The sequence below is a fragment of the Capricornis sumatraensis genome, chromosome 3 (assembly GCF_032405125.1).
Source record: "Capricornis sumatraensis isolate serow.1 chromosome 3, serow.2, whole genome shotgun sequence".
NCBI lineage: Eukaryota > Metazoa > Chordata > Mammalia > Artiodactyla > Bovidae > Capricornis > Capricornis sumatraensis.
This window is the reverse complement of record NC_091071.1, coordinates 142137606-142160157: the sequence shown is the minus strand read 5'-3', so window position 1 is coordinate 142160157 and position 22552 is coordinate 142137606. Positions and strand designations below refer to the sequence as shown.

The 22552-nt window shown below is 38.4% G+C and overlaps 1 protein-coding gene across 3 annotated transcripts in view; it reads right to left on the bottom strand.

Annotated features, from left to right (window-relative positions):
• The window catches only part of UNC80 (unc-80 homolog, NALCN channel complex subunit), a 208117-nt gene that overhangs the window by 156682 nt on the left and 28883 nt on the right, over nucleotides 1-22552 (bottom strand). For all 3 annotated transcript variants that reach the window (XM_068967658.1, XM_068967657.1, XM_068967659.1), the window contains exons 8-13: nucleotides 12273-12534; nucleotides 11161-11295; nucleotides 8945-9161; nucleotides 7832-7972; nucleotides 6456-6724; nucleotides 5015-5383 (exon numbers count right to left, since the gene is read on the bottom strand). In XM_068967658.1, coding sequence (XP_068823759.1) covers nucleotides 5015-5383; nucleotides 6456-6724; nucleotides 7832-7972; nucleotides 8945-9161; nucleotides 11161-11295; nucleotides 12273-12534 — 1393 coding nt within the window. The remainder of the gene's footprint in view (nucleotides 1-5014; nucleotides 5384-6455; nucleotides 6725-7831; nucleotides 7973-8944; nucleotides 9162-11160; nucleotides 11296-12272; nucleotides 12535-22552) is intronic.

Genomic DNA, 22552 nt, shown 5'->3' with positions numbered 1-22552 from the left:
ATTTTCAAAGGATTTTTCTTTTCTTTTTTTTTTTTACTTTTGCTCTATTGTAATACTCATGTATAAACAAAGTGAGAATAAAATTTTTTTTGTAAATATTCAACGTGGGTTCTTCGTTCGAGGTTAAATAGGAAGTCCCCCGGAGATGAACTGTTATTATCCTCTCTTTTGACTCATGTAATCCTTGCTTTAAGGGAAGAGCATAGCTTCCAGAAAATCCTTGAATTGTTTCCAAAGAAGCATAAGGAAGCTGTTGCTAAGGAATGATGCAGATCTGCACCATACCCTTCAGGAAGCTTCAACCTTCCTCGGTCCTTCTAGTGACTCTCTGTTGCCAGCACAGCCACCTGCGAGTCCAGCTCCCACTCCTTAATTGCACATGACGTTAGATAAATGAACGAATCTCTTTGTGCTTTAGTTTTCCCACTTGTGAACTGAGGACCTCAATAGCTTCCCTTCCTACTTCATGAGTTTACTGTGCCACATATAAAATAAGTCGTATGCTCAGGTTGATACATAAACTTTGGGGCCATCCACACAGAATGAATACTCAAATGCAGGGAGGGTGTGTCAGGTATGAGAGTTATCTAGACATCATGTGCTGTTCATTATGTGATGAGACACTCCCTCTGCTCCCCTAATGTTATGTAATTGGGTCATTTTTTTTTTTTATAACCAAAGCCTCAGGTAGTGGCTGTGATGCCCAGAAATGCCCCCGCCCCCTTCAGAACTGAACATTCATTCTCTGAGCTGCTGTAAGTATTTAGTTCAGTTCAGTTCAGTCACTCAGTCGTGTCCAACTCTTTCCGACCCCATGAACTGCAGCACGCCAGGCCTCCCTGTCCATCAACAACTCCTGGAGTTTACCCAAACTCCTGTCCATTGAGTCGGTGATGCCATCCAACCATCTCATTCTCTGTCGTTCCCTTCTCCTCCTGCCATGAATCAAGGCTGGAATTATTGATGGCTGATAACTCTCAGGTGAATTCCTCTTCAGGCATTGTCCTTAGCTAAAGAGATCGGCCTTGACCCACATTATGCTCTCCTCCTGGAAGCAGTCCACCTCCAATGATTGGTCAAGGGCATAAAGAGGGTTAGGAGGGAGGTCATGGAATAAGGTGGGCTCCCTTACTTTACCCAGGGATTACTTTGAAGAACCATCCCAACTCTCGTGCTCCCTGTGTGAGGGGCTGAAGTCTCTGTTACAACTACATTGCAATTCAGCTTCTCTCTTGGCTCCATCCTGCTGCTTTTACATTTCATAGATGTCAATCCTGAGTGGATATCCCATCAAACCTTCTGCACACATCTCTTTGTCCGAGTCTGTTTCTTGGGAACTCTGCAGCTCAGATGCTTACAAATGGAAGACTCAAACATACATATATATATACACATACATAGAACATACATACATTTATTTATTTATATGTACATATATTCCACCAGTGGCTTCCCTGGTGGTTCAGAGGTTAAAGAAACTGCCTGTCAATGCAGGAGACCCAGGTTCAATCCCTGGATCAGGAAGATCCCCAGGAAAAAGGAATGGCAACCCACTCCAGTATTCTTGCCTGGAGAATCCCATGGACAGAGGAGCCTGGTAGGCTACAGTCCATGGGGTCACAAAAAATCCAACATGACTGAGCATGACTGGTGTAGGAATTGGTGAATTCCTTCACCAATTCATAAACATTTTAAGTTTAAATTAAAGTCTTAGCTCCATAACCTTGGGCAAGCTACTTAACACCCTATGCCTCACAAAAGGGGAATCATAAAATATCTGTCTCACAGAGTTTGTGAGGCAAAACAAGTAAGGTGCATAATAATAGCAAAACCAGTGTTAATGATTATTTCTAGCTGTGCTGTGCTTAGTCACTCAGTTGTGTCCAACTCTTTGCAACTCCGTGGACTATAGCCCACCAGGCTTCTCTGTCCAAAGGATTCTCCAGGCAAGAATACTGGAGTAGGTTGCCATGCCCTCCCTCCAGGGAATCTTCCCAACCCAGGGATCGAACCTGGGTCTTTCGCATTGCGGGTGGATTCTTTACAAGCTGAGCTACCAGGGAAGCTCATTTCTAGGTGTGGGGCACTGCTATCCTTTGGGGCAACTTTGTGCAAGTTAGAAAAGGCACTATTCTGGGAGGACAAATTAGAAAAAGTGAGTAGTAGGCACCTTCTACTAAAAGGTGCCTCTTAGTAGAAGCAGCCTTGACTGCCGCTGATTTCAGTCCTGCCTGGCCTCCTTGGCAGAGAGCTCTTGTGGAGTACACAGCCTGTGTGGCCAGAGGCAGTTGTGCCTCAGAAAAGGTCACTCTGGGGAAGAGCTGATTTGGAAGATTGATTTATGAACATTTAAAAACTATTAAATGTTCCTTAAAAAAATTCCTAGCTCCCAAAGCTTTTTGTAAATATCTATTTGTATTTCTTTGGATCTTCGGATGTCCTTGGGATTTCAGCTCCTCCAGAAGGAGACATTCAGAAAGACGTAGCATGTTATAGGCAGAAATCAGGACATATACTAAATAACATTTCAAGTTCTCAGTACTCGTTTGCAGCAAATATAGAAATAGAAATTAGATCTTCTTTCTGAATTAATCAATTCCCCCATGCTTCTGGTGTTACTAGGTTGCAAAATTAGATAAACTCGAAGTTCCACTGAAAATAACAGATGGGTTGGAGGCAGAGCAGACCTGTGTGAATCACAAGTACAATGCACTTGACCTACGTTCCAGTACAGTTTTATAAATTCTCCACATTACAAAGAATATTATTTTGCAGAACTAACTACAGAACATTTGCATCTTTTGTGGTTGTTTTGGAGAACACATAATCTGACTTTGTAAAACCCCATCCTAATCAAAGTAACTGGTCAAAGTAACATTTATATTATCAAGTTTCTAGTGTTCATAATATCTATATATTACATATAATATCTAGATTACATATAATAGATTTATATTTATATAATATAATAGATTAACAATATTTAGATTATGTATAATATCTAGATAGGCAAGACATTTGTAGCTCTTTAATAAAAAATTAGATGTGAATACTGCTGCTGCTGCTGCTGCTGCTGCTAAGTCGCTTCAGTTGTGTCTGACTCTGTGCGACCCCATAATAAGACGGCAGCCCACCAGGCTCCCCCATCCCTGGGATTCTGCAGGCAAGAATGCTGGAGTGGGTTGCCATTTCCTTCTCCAATGCATGGAAGTGAAAAGTGAAAGTGAAGTCACTCAGTCGTGTCTGACTCTTAGCGACCCCATGGACTACAGCCCACCAGGCTCCTCCGTCCACAGAATTCTCCAGCAAGAGTACTAGTGTGGGGTGCCATTGTTGGGTGTAATTTTAGAACTAAAACAAAACCCAAACAAAATACTAATAATAAACTTCATAAATCCTCAATAAACATAGCAAGGGATCAAACCTATATCTCATGTCTCCTTCATTGGCAGGCCTATTCTTCACCACTATCACCACCTCGGAAGCCCCAGACATAACAAAGCTTCATCAGTTTAGCATATATCTAAGTTTTACTGATAAGAGCTTATTAAAATTTGACAACTTTTATTTTTCCTATTTTCCCTTGAATTTTGCAACAAAATGCCATAGTTCTATCTATCATCTCTTTGAGTTCTATCTATCATCTAAGATTTTAAATAAAGAATCTTACTGTTTGCTGTGTTTATAAATGTGGTCCTTATACTTTGTATTTGTTTACTAATTCCTACATAACTTTTGACTGAAAAATCCCTTAGACCTTGGGATCCAAGTTCAAAACCCTTGTGATTAATATCAACATTTTGATAATTTTCATCTACAATGAGATCTGAGGACCCTTGAATTGTCCTCAGTGATGTTTGGGAATGTAAAAGTTGGAAACATCAAGTACCAGAAGATTCTATTAGAATTGGAAAATATGTAAATATGGGTGAGGCAGTAGAAGAAATCCTAAAGGAAAAGTTAGGTTCGGGAACCTAAGAATACTGGGGCAGGAATTATTGGATGAGAGTCCACAAATATTGGGAAAAATGAGAATAGACCATGAGGAAAGAAACATGATAAATGCAAATTAGCCAGGCATGAGGTAGGACTAGAAAGAGAGGAAGGAGCACTGCACACCTTCAGATGTAAACACCTGATACCCCACAAAAAGTCAGCAATTCATGTTTAAGATAATATGTAGGTAGTAGAACTCTGCACCATGAAATCTTATACATGTAAACACTTGGCCTGATGTGTAGATCGTCACCTGTTAGAGGTTCAAATCTCTTTTTTGATTTCAATTACTTAGTATTTTCCAACTAAGATCTCAAATTGAAATGGCATAAGTTATATCAATATAGCTGCAGTAATTCTTATTTAAAATTCAAATTAGAAAACTAATTACTGATGTTAAGTGCTGAAATCATGAATCAGGTGTTGTCAAGTCAAAGGAAATTAAATTCAGAAACAATAACTAATGAGAAGGATAATGACATCTGGGTGTGGCACGCTGAGACGTAAGAGGACAAAGGCTAGTCTTCTAAACTCATACCAACAAATCAACTTACTAAACAAAAATTCCCCTTTCTTCTCTTTAACTGTGACTGAAGCAGGCTACCTAAAATGTGTTCCTTAAATCAAGAGAAAGAACTTAATGTTTTTCAGAAAAATTATTCTGCTTATTAGAGGCTTCCAGATGGCTCAGCAGTAAAGAATCTGCCTGCAATGCTGGAGATGCAGGAGACGTGAGTTCAATTCCTGGATCTGGGAGATCCTCAGGAGGAGGGCATGGCAACCCACACCAGTATTCTTGTCTGGAGAATCCCATGAACAGAGGAGCCTGGTGGGCTACAGTCCATAAGGTTGCAAAGAGCTGGACGTGACTGAAGTGACTGAGCATGCATGCATGCATACTGCTTATTATGGACTACTGACTAGCGGCTAAGGAGCCAACAGATTGCTGGCATGCAAAAATATGGAAAGAAATCAGGAATAACATTTCATGAGTATGCCAAAGCTGGTTCATTCATACCTTATCTCGGTTCTTATCATTCTTCTCATAGGGGCCGCCTCCACCTCCTCCACCGCCTCCTCCATCACCTCCTCCACCTCCTCCATCACCTCCTCCTCCTTCATCTCCTCCACCATCTCCAGCTCCACTCACTGTAGGGCCCCCAAATCCACAGGTGGAACTTCCAGATATTCCTTTGAATTGGAAAGTCCCCTCACTTGGTCTTTTTTCTACAGTTCCGTTTTCCTTGTTTTCACTCTTCTTTCTGTTCTTCTCTACACAGGGTACCACACCAAGTTGAAGCAAGCATTCCACAATGTTCAGTGCCACATCGCATATGCGAGAACTGATGTCATGGTTAAGGACAAGATAAACGGCCTTCAGAACCACCTGGGGGAAGACAAAAGTAATCAGAGAGTGATTAAGTTACTTGAATTACCTCTTCCTAAATAGATTTGGCTATTCCATTTATTGCATTTCCTTTGGCTGTTCTATGCACATAAGTATAAATAATTCAGGTAGTTTTCAGATGATCTTATTATGCTGCATTGGAACCTTGCATATGTGCTTAATCAACAAATCACCCAAGGAATTAAAAATGTACAAGTGTGTTATCTCATTTAAGGACTCTAAAATTGCCATAATATAGACAGTTAATGGAGATAACAAAGCATAATGGATTAATGGGAGAGCAATTATTTGCCCAAATGGAAACTTGCTCAACTGATTTCTAAAATCAAAGTGTTTTAATCCTCTGCCAGTAATCCTTTCCAGTAGTAATCGGTGAAGAGCAAAGGTTTCCTTAGGCATATAAGAGAGGAACATTTGCAATTGCATCATTATTTACATTTAATTATAAATGCAAAATATATGCATGTTTAAATTATGTCTTTCTATTGATTTTAATATTTTAAATTATTTGCTGAGCCAGGTTCCCTAATGTGAAATTTTAAAAATTGTGTGAAATATATTTATAAAATATAACAACCCTTTCATTTGCTAATAACTATAATCAAGACAGGCATTCTTGAGAATGCAGGTTTAAATGTTTTAATGGACTTCTATTCATTCTCTCTTGCTGTTTGGGTGGTTTATAGTCATGTTGCCTGTATACCAAAAGAAAACAAGCAGAATTTTTTACTTCTGGTCTAGAAAATGAGGGACTTAGCAAACACAACTACACAGATATTTACTAAGTGTATTCAGGATTCACTAACATTTTTCAATTATAAAAATATTCTAATATCAGATCAAATCTAAAGTGATGCTCAAAAAAAAGAAAAGGTACATCTAAGATGGGTGATACACTTATAAAAGGTTTTTTCTTTTTTAAGTGTAGCTTTTTCATTTAAAGACTCAACATTTCTAAGAACTTATATGTCCATTTTACCCAACATTGTAAAAACTGGACCAAAGATTCAATATCTTTTGAGCTTCAGTAAGAAAAATTCTTGCTCCGTACAGAAAGATCAAGCATGCCATTCTTGTGGACAAAGTTATTCGTCCCATCAATATGTTCTGTGTCTTCCAAGTAGCTGTAGTTTATGCAGGAGTCTGTGAGGCTTCGAGGCAGGTTTGCACATGCCAGGGGTTCGTGCGGCATCTCAGGGATGGGCACCTGGTTGCAGAGCTTCCGCATATGCTCGCTGAAAAAGTCTGCGTAGCCGACGTTGAACGATGCCAACGTGGTATTGAAGGTTGCAACTGTAATAGTGGAGATCTGAGATCGCACTAGAAAAAGGAAAGCAATGTCTTACTTCCCCCATATGAACCTACAAGATCATGTTAGACACTTAACCTACTATTTAAATCACGACCACAGTCACAGCTATGGCATATATTTGATGGAGAGTCTCAAGGCTATTGTCAACTCCCATGGTGTTAAGTCATGTATAATAATATCTGACAAACAATGAAGGCTATAGAAAATGTGAATTCTTAACTGGCTTTCTTAAGACCCAGGATATAATTTTTTGTCTAACTGGTGCTTTTTACGCAGTTAGATGATAGACCCTATTGGTTATTGACACCGTGTTGTGCTCAGTTGCTTCAGTTGTGTCCGAATCTTTGCGACCCCATGAACTGGGGCCCACCAGGCTCCTCTGTCCATGGGATTATCCAAGCAAGAATATTGGAGTGGGTTGCCATTTCCTCCTCCAATAGTTAAACCAATTTGGTTGAAATATTTCCCCGCAAGTTTGTAGCTGTGAAAATATTTGGTTTTATTTAATATATTTAGGCAACAGAAACAAGAAAGATTCTTTTTCCTCTTCTGCTTAAGAATTATGGAACATAAATTCGTGGTGGTAACTAACAAATGTCATCAAATACTTGAAGTACAGTCCAGGGAAAAGAGGGACTAAATTTATACTCATAGGTTAAGAAGAGCACAGATTAAGAACCCATCTTGGATTTCATCCAGAGGCACATGTTTGCTCCACATAAAGCACAGAATAGCAGCTGTCTGGAAAGGGAATCAGTGATCTTAGAAGGCAGGGATTTTCCTGCCCTGAAGATGGACAAGCCCTTCAGAGGGATGTGACAGAAGTCCCAGAAGTCTCTTGTAGGTCAATGCTCTTGTGAAAACAAATATAGAATGAATGGGTTGCCCTTGTGTTTCCTCTGAGAGGTATGGTGTTCACAGTGCGCTATGCCATAGCTCTTGCTACTAAGGAAATTTTAAGAACGGCTCACAAATAATCCAGCCATAAAATACACAAATGCAAGTTTTCAAAAAGCACATGGAGCCAGATTACAATGAAAATGGAACATGGAGAAAAAACAGGAAACAGGAAAAGAAACCTGAAGTCCCGCCTGCAGGGGCCGCCTCCGACCCACCTTCCTTGACGATGTTTTCCCCGTGGCTGTTGGAGTGGTCTGGCAGGTCACTCACCAGCGTGTGATGAGAGTGGGAGTGCCTGGCGCTCAGGCTCTCCATCTCGGTGGCCGCGTCGGAACTGCCCCGCCGGGTAAATTTCCCTGAGAAGGACAAGGACCACAAGAAGGTTAGAAAATCTGAAAGATGTTCTGCCAAGATTTTGTCTGTCCAAAGGACGGCAGTGACAGTCAGGGGATATTAGGAAGCCTGCAAGGCACAGCTGACTAGCAGGAATTAAATCTCCCTTGGGAACACTCAGGGTTGAGATGATTGATGAAGCTGCCTGTGAGAAGGTCAGCCCCAATCTAAGCCAAATGTCAGAAACCATCTGTTAGGCCCCTGCTAGTTGTCATCTCTTGATTTTAACCTGGTCTTCTTAATATGACATCCAGAAAGACAAAAAAAAAAAAAAAAAGCTCCCTTTTCTTTTCTTTACATCTTCTTTTTTTAATATCTGAGTGAAAGAAAAGTCTGTCTTTGGATTCACAAAGTTAGTGCACAGAGCCCTCTAAGGCCATGTTTCCATGTCTAGAATGATATACTGCTGTGAACAGACTTGCAGTTGCCAAGAGGAAGGCAGGGTAGGGGAGGAAAGTAATGGGAGTTTGGGATTATCAGAGGCAGACTATTATATACAGGGTGAATAAACAACAAGGTCATACTGGATAGCACAGGGAACTCTATTTGATATCAGGTGAAAAGAATATGAAATATTAAAAGAATATGAAAAAATATATATAAATACATATATATAACTGAGTCACTTTGCTATAGAGAAGAAATTAGCATGATATTATATATAAATTGTACTTCGATAAAATTTAAAGAATCATTGTATAGAATGATCAGAAATAGGGCTTTCTAATTATACAGGATTCTTGTATAATTCAATTATTTCCATTTCTTTGTCTATGAAGACACAGCATTATTTGGGTCCTGGGGAGGCTGTATCTGGGCCCAGATTTCTCGACTAAACTGTCGAAAAAAGTACAGATTTCCCTGGGAGCCCTAGATCCAGATTTCTAAACAGGTCAAAGAAGCTCTGCCCTACTTTCGAAGGTCCTTGTGGTCACCTAAAATGGTGGTTTGCCAGCCTCCTTTTTCCATGCCTCGTCTGTCTTCTCCGAGCCCAGAGAAACTTCCGAAGGAGAATGTGCTACGAGTTGGGGACACATCCAGGTGATCCTCATGCAGAAGGAATGGCACTCCCATTCTCCGAGGCCGCCTCTTCCCTGTGTGGTGGAACGGGATGGAACCTTTCCTCTCTCTGTCTTCTTTGCGGCTCTTGAACTACAGGGATAAGAGGTGAAGGTCAGGCACAGGACAAAGGCAAGGTTATCATCTGCTTCCCAAAGGGTTGGAGTAAAATTCAGGAAATGTTCCAGGAAAAGGAGACTCAGAAAGTCACCAAATGTCATCCAGTAGAGATGCGAGAAATTTCCACAATGTGAAAAGGAGTGAAAGAAATTAAGAAAAAGATAACATATTTCCTAGGTTTTTCTGCCAGGTTGGGCTTGAGGAATGTTTCTCCAAGTGTGGTCCCTGGACCAGCATCGGTGCCTGGGAAATTGTCAGAAATGCAGTCTCAGGTTCAACCCCAGACATACTAGATCAGAAAGCCAAAGGGGAGGGCCAGCAATGTTTAACAAGTCCTGCAGGTGATTCTGATGCTTGGTAAAACTTGAGAAACCCTGGGTTAGTATATAGGAACCCTGAGCCATCACGTAGACCAATCAGTCTTTTTCTATTCCATTTTTCAAGACAGATCCATTGTTTCAGCCAAATGACTTCAGATGCATACCTCTGTTCATAGGAGAGGCAAAGAAGATGCAGAATATGCATTGGCACAACCCTATGACCTAACAGTCAAAGAAATTCAAGATCCAGTATATCTAAGAGTTTAGAATTGCCTGAAGTTTTTAAAATATATTAATGTCTGGGCCTAATCTTTAGCAATTGTGAGTTCATAGATCCAGGCTCAGGCCTGGGCTGGTAATTTATTAAAAGTTCTGCAGAGATTCTCACATGCAATCAGAACTGTAAACTTCTTTTCCCCCTACTGATTAACATTTTTAGAAAAACTACAGCATTTGTCTTTTACTGAATTATCAATGTTGCATAGCAAACTCTAAGCTTATAGATAGGTTGGTAATTCTGTGTTCTTCATTGACACAAACTAGTCATTTTGCAAAATAAAAAAATAAGCCACCACACATACATTATCTTACACATATTATTTTCTGTTTGATTAGCTCCATTTGCTTATAAAAAAGAGACGCAAAGAGTAGATTAATAAGAGCATGAAATATTTAATTAGAAGACCTAGTTTTGAGTTTGGACTTAACCTTTCTAAAACTACCTAAAGTTTCTAAGGCACAGTCTTATTTCTTTTTTATTGTTGAAAAGAATAGTTAACATTTATTGAGTACTTGCTAAGTACTAGGCCCAATAAAGACTCTACACACATTATCTCAATTATCATAACCTTTTGAGGTAAGCATATTATGTACCCATTTATAAATGAAAAAACCAATATCATTTGGCCAGTATCATATGGGTAGAAAATGGTAGGAGTTGAATTTGAACCAATCAACTGACTCCCAAGTCAGTTTATTTACACAAAGACTCAACCTTTAATTTCCCAGTTTTAGTGTTCTAGATTCTTGTGGATGTGCAATAAATGTTTGCTGAATGGAAACCTACACTGTCACTCACAAAGAGAAGTGACAGTAGTAAAGCTAATGGTCAGTTATAAGGATTTACTACATTATCACAAAGCTTGGTTTTTCTATTGCCTTAAAATTTTTAAGAGATGACTTCAAGAATGAACGTTCTATGCTGACCCCATTACTCTAAGAACTGCAATAAGACTCAGGTTCTTAGGTGCAAATTGTGGAGAATAAAAGTCTCATTGGATTAAATAAGAATTATTTATATGAAGTGCTTGGTAGAATGAGATGAGCTATACAAATGTACGATGCCATCACTGCTACCACAACTATCTCCATGACCACACTACTAGAAGCACTTTACACATATTACCAGGATTGAGCTCCGTAACAACCCCACATAATGTGCAAAATGGGAAGCACTCATGCACAGGAAGGGAATGTGAAAGGTCATGCTGCCCAAGGTCATACCACAAGTCAGTGCTATAACTGGGAGTGGACCTCTATTCTGAGGTCCCTTCCTCAACCCACGTGACTCAGCAGTACAATCAGAAGCATTTCATGCCCTACTTTTTTTTTTTGTTACTGTTTTTTTTTTTTTTTTAAGTGGTTCTACTCACCTTCTTAAAAATGTTCATGCCAAGATCTGAAGAAAGATCTGGGATGGCAGACCTGCGTAGATTCGTCAATGAAACCTTGGAAAAGGCTTCAGGACTGAGAGATTTCTCCTCTTCATTACACTTCATGGTGAGATCCTTAATAGACAATAAAAATAGATTAATGGTCAAGGACTTAGAGATATATTTCATATCACAATAGAGATATATTTCATACTAATTGTAACTTCTCTTTGGAGGTTTCAACAGTGAGACCACAAAGTTCCAGATTTAAGAAAGCTAAGAAAATAAGAAGGGAGTAGCTATTTCTTTTTCTATTTAAAAAATGTGTTTTTCCATTTAATGATTCACCAGAGGAGATGTTCACTCTGGGCAGAATCTTCTATTACTAAAACAGAACATATTTCCCTTTCATTCTGATATCACTCTTGTTTATTTTCAGAATATGCAGACGTATTTCAGATACAGCCAATTCACATTTCAGTAAACTCAAACAACTGCAACACAATGCAGATCATACTTTACATATTTAACATGTTGAAAAAGGGAACAAGTATTTAAGCTGCTATTAGTACTTTCATTTATCAAAAAGTGATTTTCATGGGGATGTCATCAGTACATATTCAGTTTATTTCTTCAAACATCTATAATAAATAGCAAGACTATGTATCAAAAACCAATATCGTGAAAGGTGACATTGAGGCACAGGAAAATTTTGAGCTCTGCACAGGAGGTTAAATCATATTCAGTAAAACACCAGAGTCATGCACTTTATAATATTGGTAATTGACAGTTATATATAAAACCTCTTTATTAACTAGCACTTTGATTAGCCAGAAGACCCATTTTCCATTATTATGAATCAACAGAAGCTTGCTCTAGATTAGTGTAAGAGGCATTTAGAAAGCATTTCTTAAATGCAAAATGGAATTTTGCAAAATAGAACAGCAAAATGGTCCAGTAGTAAAAGATGGAAAGGAAAGGATAATAGTATCAGGGGAACCCACCAATCAAACAGCAATGGGATAAATAAGAGCTGGATACACAGAAGAAAAAAAGACACTGTTACTGCAAAGTTGTTTGTTGAAAAAACAATGGATCCGAGATGCTCTTACTTGGGTTTTGTGTGTGTTCACTAGTGACGGGGCTGCTGCCACCATGGAGCTGCTCCTGGGTCTGGGCAGGAGAGGAATATCTGGCTCTGGGGGCTTTTCTGGCTTCTCTTCCAACATGTGTCTCAGTCTTTGTAGATAGTACATCAGGGACCACTGAGTGCCTTCTTCAGACCAGTGTGGCTGGAGTAGGCAGCGAAGAACAGCAACATCAAAGTAGGTGGCATAGCGAGACCTTTGGCATGGAGGTATCGTGAGAGAGACCCTGTTTCCAATGGCAGAAAGCACATGGTTATACTAGAAGTCATACATCCCAAGGGGTGGCAAAACATGGTTTATAGCTCTGCTCTTCTCCCTGGTTCATTTAGTCACTTACTTGTCTCTTGTCTGTTCCATCCTACCATCCTCCTAAATGGTCTCACTCATCCTACTTTTGCTAGATACTACCTAGAAGCAGAGACACTGGAGAGTTTTGAAGGTCAGGTAGCAATTATCCAGGCAAAATTGAGCATTGGTTAGGAAAGTGGGTCAGCATTTCAGTCAGAGGAAACAATGCCTATGAAGGAATGGAGTTTAAAAAGAAGTCATGAGTTTCAAGCAGGTGGAGGAGAGTCAAGTAGTCGGTACAGTTAGTGAGTAATTTGGTGGTGGTGGTCTATAGAAACAGATGAGGTTCACATTAGGATGTTTCTTTTATACTAAGCCATCAGGTTGACTTGTACCTTGATAGAAATGGGAATAATCCTTATGTGTAGTACTTCATAAGGATTTTTAAATTTCAATTTGATAATATTATGTAAAGGAGCCAAGGAAACTGTATAGAACTAAACAAACAAAAGCCCCTAAACTTACATGCTGTCCAAAAGTCACCTTATTAACACAGCAAAAGATAATTGTTCCGCTCATCACTTTGAACGGAACTGAACTGAAGGATTATAGGGACTTTGTGGCAGAAACAAGGGGGAAGACAAAATAGTATATACTTCTTTTTATAAATCACAATATCACAAATTCTAATGAAATTTCCAGAGAAATTAATTGAATGGATGAAAAAAAAATTGGGAGTAATCAAGAAAGGTTTAAGAAGAAATGTAAAGAGTATAAATTGTAAGATATTAATCTGTGTTATACAACAATAATATTTAGTCGAGTTTAAATGAGATTTCAGTGGTATAAAATATGAGCTACAAAAGATTAAAGTATTTATAAATATTTAATATATGTAAAGATCAAGAATCAAATTACTTCAAAGAATACACTAGTCAATAAATAATATTGGCATAATTGACTTACTCCTCAGGAAAAATTTAATTTAGCCTATCTTAAATTAATACATTTTATTTACCAAATAAAATCAAGATAGATTAAAATTTAAATGCAGAAATATAAAGCCATAATAGTTCTAGAAAAAAATTTGGCTTTTCTTGTTTTAACTGACCTGGAGTGGAAAAGGACTTTATAAGAACGTACTGGTCCTGAACTTAAAACACAAATGTACATCAACAGATGAGTGAACAAACAAATTGTGATATATTCATATGACAGAATATTACTTGGCAATAAAAAGGAGAAAAGTATTATACTCAATAATTGTGCTGGGTAAAAAGAGCATGTTTTCACTTATACAAAATTCTGGAAAATTGCAAACTAACCTACAGTTACAGAAAGCAGGTCAGTGGCTGCCTGTAAATGAAGAAAGAGTGGGGTTCAGAAAGGGGAAAATTACAAAGGGCACAAGGACATTTTAAAGGGTGATGGATATGTTCATTATCTTGATTATGGTGATGTTTTCATAAGTGTACATAACAGTGTATAATAAGGCACAGAGTGACTGGAGCTCAAATATCGGGCTTTCATTCAATTCTGACTTTGAGTAGATAAGAATCCATGTTATACTTTCAATAATAGCCATATAATAGAAAACTTCCTTCCAAAAGAAGAAACAAGGAGATTAGAGAAAATACAATTAATTGACAGAGAAGGAAAAAAATAGACATAAAATACATAAGTATATAAAAAGTATAAAATAAAATAAAATGGAAAATATAAATCAAAATGTCAGTTATCAAAATGAATAATGAATACATTAATGGGTTAAAAGACAAGAATGTTTATAGTGGATTTACAAAACAAGGTTTAGTCACATTCTAATTAGGAAATAAAATCCTAATATTTGAGGACACAGAAAGTTAGGAAGGGAGGGAATAGGTATAGATATGTAAATATAATTAAAAGGAAGCTGGTGTAACAATAATAAAACAAACTTTGAGGTAAAAAGTATCATTAGGGGAAGCACATTGATTGAAACTGCCCACCCTGGCCAGGCACCACAGTAGCCATTTGCATGAGTTGTTTTACGACAGGAGGTCCTGGTAAGGAACATGGAACTAAAAAGCCTCCACCAACCAGAAGAGTTCAGGAAAGGTCAAAAGGAGACACCACATGTCAGACCACCTCCCAGAATCCTCTCTGGCATCCATCGTGGCTGAACAAGGCATGCACCACCAGGAAGGACTCTGATTCAGAATGACTGGCTAAAGACAACCCGGAAACTAATCCCATCACCATAAAACCCAAGACTGCAAGCCATGTGACAAAGCTGTTCTCCTGAGTTCCCTTACCCTACTGGCTCCACCCGGGTGCCCTTTCCCAATAAAATCTCTTGTTTTGTCAGCACGTGTGTCTCCTCGGACAATTCATTTCTGAGTGTTAGACAAGAGCCCAGTTTCAGGCCCTGGAAGGGGTCTCCCTTCCTACAACAGTATTATTAGGTATAAAGATGGTTACCATAATGGTAAAAGGAAAACTAAGCCAAGAAGCTTAAATTCTTAACGTGTGTGTGAAGCCGCTCAGTCATGCCCGACTCTTTCCGACCCCGTGGACTGTAGCCCTCCAGGCTCCTCTGTCCATGGGATTCTCCAAGCAAGAATACTGGAGTGGGTTGCCATTTCCCTCTCCAGGGGATCTTCCCAACCCAGGGATCAAACCCAGGTCTCTTGCATTGCAGGCAGAGGCTTTATCCTCTGAGCCACCAGGGAAGCCTAATAAGAATGCTACCAAACACTTAAAGCAAAAGCTAAGAGACATGTAAGGGGAAAACAAACAAACAATAATAGTGGTACTTTAACACACATTTTTCAAGCAAATAGCAGATCAAGCATATATAAAGATGAGTAAGACTGTAAGTAAGTCACTGCAGATGGTGACAGAAGCCATGAAATTAAAAGGTGCTTGCTCCTTGGAAGAAAAGCTATGACCAACCTAGACAGCATATTAAAAAGCAGAGACATTACTTTGCCAACAAAGGTCCGTCTAGCCAAAGCTATGGTTTTCACAGTAGTCATGTATGGATGCGAGAGTTGGACTATAAAGAAAGCTGAGCACTGAGGAATTGATGCTTTTGAACTGTGGTGTTGGAGAAGACTCTTGAGAGTCCCTTGGACTGCAAGGAGATCCAACCAGTCTATCCTAAAGGAAATCAGTCCTGAATATTCATTGGAAGGACTGATGTTGAAGCTGAAACTCCAATCCTTTGGCCACCTGATGCAAAGAAATGACTCCCTGGAAAAGATCCTGATGCTGGGAAAGATTGATGGCAGGAGGAGAAGGGGACAACAAAGGATGAGATGGTTGTGAGAGGGTAGCAGGCAAAAAGGCTAGGGGTCTCCAAACAGAGGAAATATGCTGCAAGTGTCAGATGTTTTCTTCTCTCTCTCTTAAGTGGCAAGAAGAAACAAAATACAAGTGTCAGATTTTTTTCCCTTCTCTATGCAAAATTAAAAGAAGTTTTCTTTTAAAATTCTGTGTTGCCATGACGACACCAGGTTCCACCTGAACTTTAACTTCTCTCAAACCTTGAGCTAACCAATGCATTTTTCTTATGGATATGTTTTTCTTAAGCTATGTTCATGAACTATGCATTTACCCTAGACTCCGTCTTTCTTCAGAGGAGCCTGGTGAGCTGCAGTCCATGGGGTCGCTGAGAGTCAGGCACGACTGAGCGACTTCACTTTCATTTTTATGCATTGGAGAAGGAAATGGCAGCCCACTCCAGTGTTCTTGCCTGGAGAATCCCAGGGACGGGAGAGCCTGGTGGGTTGCCATCTATGGGGTCGCACAGCAGCCGTCTTTCTTCAAGTGGGTTCCTTATAAGACTCAGAACTGATAAGGGCTCAACAAACCAGTATGTTTTACTCATACATTGTTCTCCTAGTCTATGTTAATGAAACTATATATTTACTTGGACACCTGCCTTTCTTCAAGATTCATGGCCTGGGATGACTCACCTTGTGCCAATGTTATCTCAAAATGCATGTTGTGGGTGAGGGGCCTGGTACCACTCTAAGTTTTGAGACATTTCCTTTCTCTAATTAACAGCTTGCTGATAGGTATATAGCATACTATTAAAGGCTAGCAGGGGGGCACTCCTTCTGCCCCCTTCTGATGTCTCTGTCAGAAGCTTTGTCTATCTCTTTTATATTTTAATAAAACATTATTACACAAAAGCTCTAAACAATCAAGCCTCATCACCAGCCCTGGATTTAATTCTCTCCTCTGGAGGCCAAGAATCCCAGCATCTTTCATGGTTCAGCAACAACCTTTCAGTTGGATGGCATCACCAACTTGATGGACATGATTTTGAGCAAGCTTTGGGAGCTGGTGATGGACAGGGAAGCCTGGTGTGCTGCAGTCCATGGGGTCGCAAAGCGTTGGACACGACTGAGTGACTGAACTGAACTGAACTGAACTGAAGACCATAAGACATCTGAATACTACACTTAACATTGTTTTCTTGTACCTTGAGATATTTACAAATTAAGAATCAAAAGAAATGGAAAATTCATCATCTCACATAAACCTAGTACTCTAACCATAGTTGAATTCCAATAGAAATTAACAGCAAAAAGATAAATCTCTAATCAGTTAGCCAATTTACAAATACACTTTGAAATAACTCATGGGTCAGATAAAAAGTTGCAATGAGAATTTTTAAAATATTACATGGAATGATAATGATTCTACATATGAAAACTTGTGAGATACAGATAAAGTGGAATGAAAAGAGCATTTAGAGTATTACAAGACTATAGCAGGATAAAGGAACCACAAGGAAGTAAAAAATAATGAAGTAAGCATCCACCGTGCTGGCCAAAAAGTTTGTTCAGGTTTTTCCCTAAGATGAATAGAAAAATCTGAATGAAATTTTTGGCCAAGCTAATACTTCAATAAGTTAAAAAAAAGGTAATAAAACCCCAAACAGTACAGAAAAAAGGAAAGTAAAAGAGGAGCATATAAACAAAGGAAAATAGGATTAACAACATCAAATGTTATTTTTTGACAAAACTAATAAAAATTAATCAAGAAATACAATAAAAGGTGTGATCAAGATACGATCATTAAAAAGCAGACATAACTAGATATGGCGATGGTTTTATAAATAGAGGAAAACACTATGATTAATGGGATTAAAGTTTGAATACCTAGATGAACACATATTTATCCATCTGCACTGAGTCAAGAAGAAATTAAAACCTAAATAGGCCCATCACCTTTAAAAATGGAATTGTGATAAATAAAATTTATTTTTTAAATGTATCAAGCCCAGAAAGTTTACAGTCAAATTTCATTAAACATTAAGGAAAAAGGAATTTCTAGTTATATACAAAGTGTTCTAAAGACAGAAAAAGAAGGGGTGTTCATGAGACTATTATAAATTTGCTACCGAAATCAGACAACAGTCAGGAGAGGAAAACCACAAGGCACATATATGAGCATGGATGTAAAAATAATGAAATATTAACAAACTCCATCCAGCAATGCACATGTTGGGTTTTCCCCAGGAATTTAAGGATGGCTTACTATTAGAAAGTCTATTAAAGTAATTTACTACCTAAAAAAATTATAGGATAATATACCCACATGATTTTCTTAGTAGATAGAGAAAACCTTTTATAAAATTTATTATTAACTTATTAAAATCAATAACAAAAATCAGAAACAAGCTATAATAACAAGACAATAGGATATTGGTAGAATCAGGCAAACAGGGAAATGCAACAGAATGGAGAACCCAAAATCATACTCTCACATATGTGTACACTGACACTAATACTCAATAAAGGTATACATTTGCAGGAAAACAACCATTCATTAAATGGTGAGAGAAAAACTGAGTTATTTATATGGTAGAACCAAATCCTTATTTCATACCATCATGTATCAAAAAAAAAGGGCAACTTTAGATGAACTAGAGACTTTGGAAAGGCAAAACAGAAGAACACTAAGCATATTAAAAAACAGAGACATTGCCAACAAAGGTCCGTCTAGTCAAGGCTATGGTTTTTCCTGTGGTCATGTATGGATGTGAGAGTTGGACTGTGAAGAAAGCTGAGCGCCGAAGAACTGATGCTTTTGAACTGTGGTGTTGGAGAAGACTCTTGAGAGTCCCTTGGACTGCAAGGAGATCCAACCAGTCCATTCTGAAGGAGATCAACCCTGGGATTTCTTTGGAAGGAATGATGCTAAAGCTGAAACTCCAATACTTTGGCCACTTCATGCGAAGAGTTGGCTCATTGGAAAAGACTTTGATGCTGGGAGGGATTGAGGGCAGGAGGAGAAGGGGACGACAGAGGATGAGATGGCTGGATGGCATCACTGACTCGATGGACGTGAGTCTGAGTGAACTTCGGGAGTTGGTGATGGACAGGGAGGCCTGGCGTGCTGTGATTCATGGGGTCGCAAAGAGTCCGACACGACTGAGCGACTGAACTGAACTGACTGAAGAATATTTATGACCTAGTGGGACAGGATCCTAGGGGCTTCCCAGGTGGCTCAGTGTTAAAGAATCTGCCTGCCAACGCAGGAGACATGGCTTCAATCCGTGGGTCAGGAAGATCTCCTGGAGAAAGCAATGGGCACCCACTCCAGTATTCTTGTCTGAGAAGTCCCATTGGCAGAGGAGCCTGGAGGGGTACAGTCAATGGGGAGCCACAAAGAGTTGGATGTGACTGAATATGAGTGAAAGGATTCTCAAAGAAGATAACTTTCCCAACTATTTTAAAAGAGTACTGATAAATGTGACTATTTCAAATGTAACTATGTTCGATACAGGATACAGGATGCTTGGGGCTGGTGCATGGGGATGATCCAGAGAGATGATATGGGGTGTTAGGTGGGACGGGGATTCAGGATTGGGAACTCATGTACACCCGTGGCGGATTCATGTCAATGTATGGCAAAACCAACACAGTAATGTAAAGTAAAATAAAGTAAAAATAAAAATTAAAAAAAAAAAAGCAGAGACACACAAAAAAAAACCATAAACTGAAAAGTTTACAAAATGTAAAACATAATTGCGATGTATTTAGCCTGCAAAGGTTTAGTCTTCTTCCTAATAAAGAAGACATGTTTTTAAGACAGTAAGAAGACAAATAGCTCAAATGGGGCAAAGGGTATGGAAAGAAATTTCACCAGAAAGAAAACATAAAGAGGGAATAAACATAAGAGAGACTTCACTTCGTGAATAGTCAGGGAAATGTAGCCTTAGACCACAATGGGATACCACTTCACACTCAACAAATCTGTGAGACTACAGAAAACTGAAGACACTGAGTATTCAGTTCAGTTCAGTTCAGTCGCTCAGTTGTGTCCGACTCTGCAACCCCATGAATTGCAGCACGCCAGGCCTCCCTGTCCATCATCAACTCCCAGAGTTTACCCAAACTCACTGAGTCTTACTGAGGGTAAAAATACTCGGGAATACTCATACACTGCTGGCAAACTCTCTCAGGGTGCAATTTGGCGGTATCTAGTCAACACTCCAGTGTTCTTGCCTGGAAAATCCCAGGGATGGGGCAGCCTGGTGGGCTGCCATCTCTGTGGTCACACAGAGTCGGACACAACTGAAGTGACTTAGCAGCAGCAGCAGAAGTCAACTTTAGTCCTTACCTTATGGTACAGAAATTCTACCTTAGAAAAACTCTTGCTTGTGTACACAGGAAGATATGCACAAGAATGTTTATTGCAGCAATTTTGTTACAATAAAAAACTAGACAACATTTTCAAAGTCAGCCAAAGGAGAATGGGCAAATAAATGCTGGTAGTATTTGTTTAACAAACATGAATAAAGTGTTACATGATTTATCAGACTGGGGTGCTTGTAATGTTCTGTTTTATATGGATGCTGATTACTCTAGTGTACTCACCTGTGAAAATACATGAAGCTAACCACTTCAGTGTTGTGTACTTTTCTCTCTTTCTTTAGAGAATTTTAGCCAACTAAGATCCTGAACTTTCTCAATATGGACTAAAAATCCACTATATATAAATACAGAAAGCCTATACATATATACACTATATATATCTTGTATAATACATACATTTTTATACACAACTCTGTATATACATTATATATAAAATATAAATATATAATGTAAATATTTATTATATAATTTGGGGGGCAGTATATCTCTTATTTACCTCCAACCCCTGCTCCCTGACCCCATCCACTCTCCCTCTTTCTCTACCTCCATGTCTGGAAAGATTGGTCTGTATAGACTGTACAGGAGGTTCCCATGCCTTTGGCTCCAGGATGAATTCTGCAGAAGGAGGCTCCCACAGAATGTGGGAAGGAAAAAAGACACCGATTCCTTCCTCAAGCTCCTCCCTCCCAGAGATCTGCTTAGGGCTGTCATGGAAGGTCACAGATCTTATTAATCACTCTCCACAGAGTTCCCCAGAGCTGTTCTCTCCTTTTGCCCCTCAAAGAGGGGGATAGGGAGAAGGGAAGTTGGTAAAAATGCAAAACTCCCAAGTCTTATCCCAAACTACTAAGCCACTATTGCTGGCAATGCGATGTAGGAGTCTTTATAATATCTCCAGGTAATCTTTTTTATTCTCATTGAAATATACTTGATTTAAAATTTTATGTTAGATTCAACTGTATAGCAAAATGATTCAGTTTTCTATTATAGATTATTACAAGATGTTGAATATAATTCCCTGTGTTATACAGTAAATCCTTGTTGCTTATCTATTTTAAGTATAGTAGTTTATATCTGTTCATCCTATACTCCTAATTTCTCCAGGTAATTCTTAAATAATTTCAATAAGATTGGAGGGCAATTGCCCTAGAGAAACAAATAATGCATGATTTTTGTACTTGTAAGTCAACATCCAAAACAATTCCTACATGGAAGCACTAACTGGAATGATATGTTGGCAGTTTTGTCTCCCTGAGGGTGCCAGATGATTATATTTATGTCTACACATAAAGCTTATTTGACTGAAAGTAATTACTGATGTACAGTTGACTCTCATAGTTATTAACTACTTTCTAACAGATAAGGTCAACTGATAATCAGATGTACAACAGCAAAACTCCCACCGATAAAGAGTTGCACTCAGAGACTAAAAACGATTCTGTAACTTAGGCAATCAAAATTTGCTAAGTAAATTCACATTTCAATTGCTTAATATTTAAAGAAATTCTATTCGAAACAAGAATGAAGTTAACAAGTCATTCTATAGCAAATATTATAACGTGAAATACCTCAATTTTAAATGTTACTCAAGTACTAGTTTATTTGGCTTAAAGTGTGAGCTACACTGGGGCGAAGAATCAATAAAGGGCAAGAATCAACAACAATTTTTCACTTTGGACAGAACTATCAGACAATCAACTTGTCACTAAGTAACCAATAAAAGTTATTGTCATTAACTAATTAACTATCTACCTAATTAAATGTGAGAAAGAAACTTACATAAGTGAGTAAAGATGATATGAAGGCAGCTCATTGTATAATATGATAGAAGAGTTCTTTCCTACTTTAATATTCTATGATTCTATAAGTTATTTTGTAGGAAAAAAATGAAAAATTTCTGAAAGGATGAATACCAGTTTTATTCTAAAATATACGTAAAAGTAATGAAGAGGAGTATATATACAAAAAAAATAATAATGTTTATATCGACCTGATAAGCTCATGGATTATTTTCAATTTTTAAAAAAATATTTGATACTTAAAACTTTTTCCATAATTAGCATATACTTCTTTGATATGCATAGAACACATTATGACAAAAAAGGGTATCAAAAAAAGATAGGAATTGTCTTAGTATATTTTCCAAGCAATTATTTTTTAAGGAAACCAAGTTATTATTAATCAGTGTTGGGAAATGCTAGTAGAGTGCATCTGAAGCAGGAAAACACTTTAGAAATAATAGATAATCTATGGAGACAGAGAACTGTGGAAATTAGTCCTGACCCCATGCAGTACCTAATG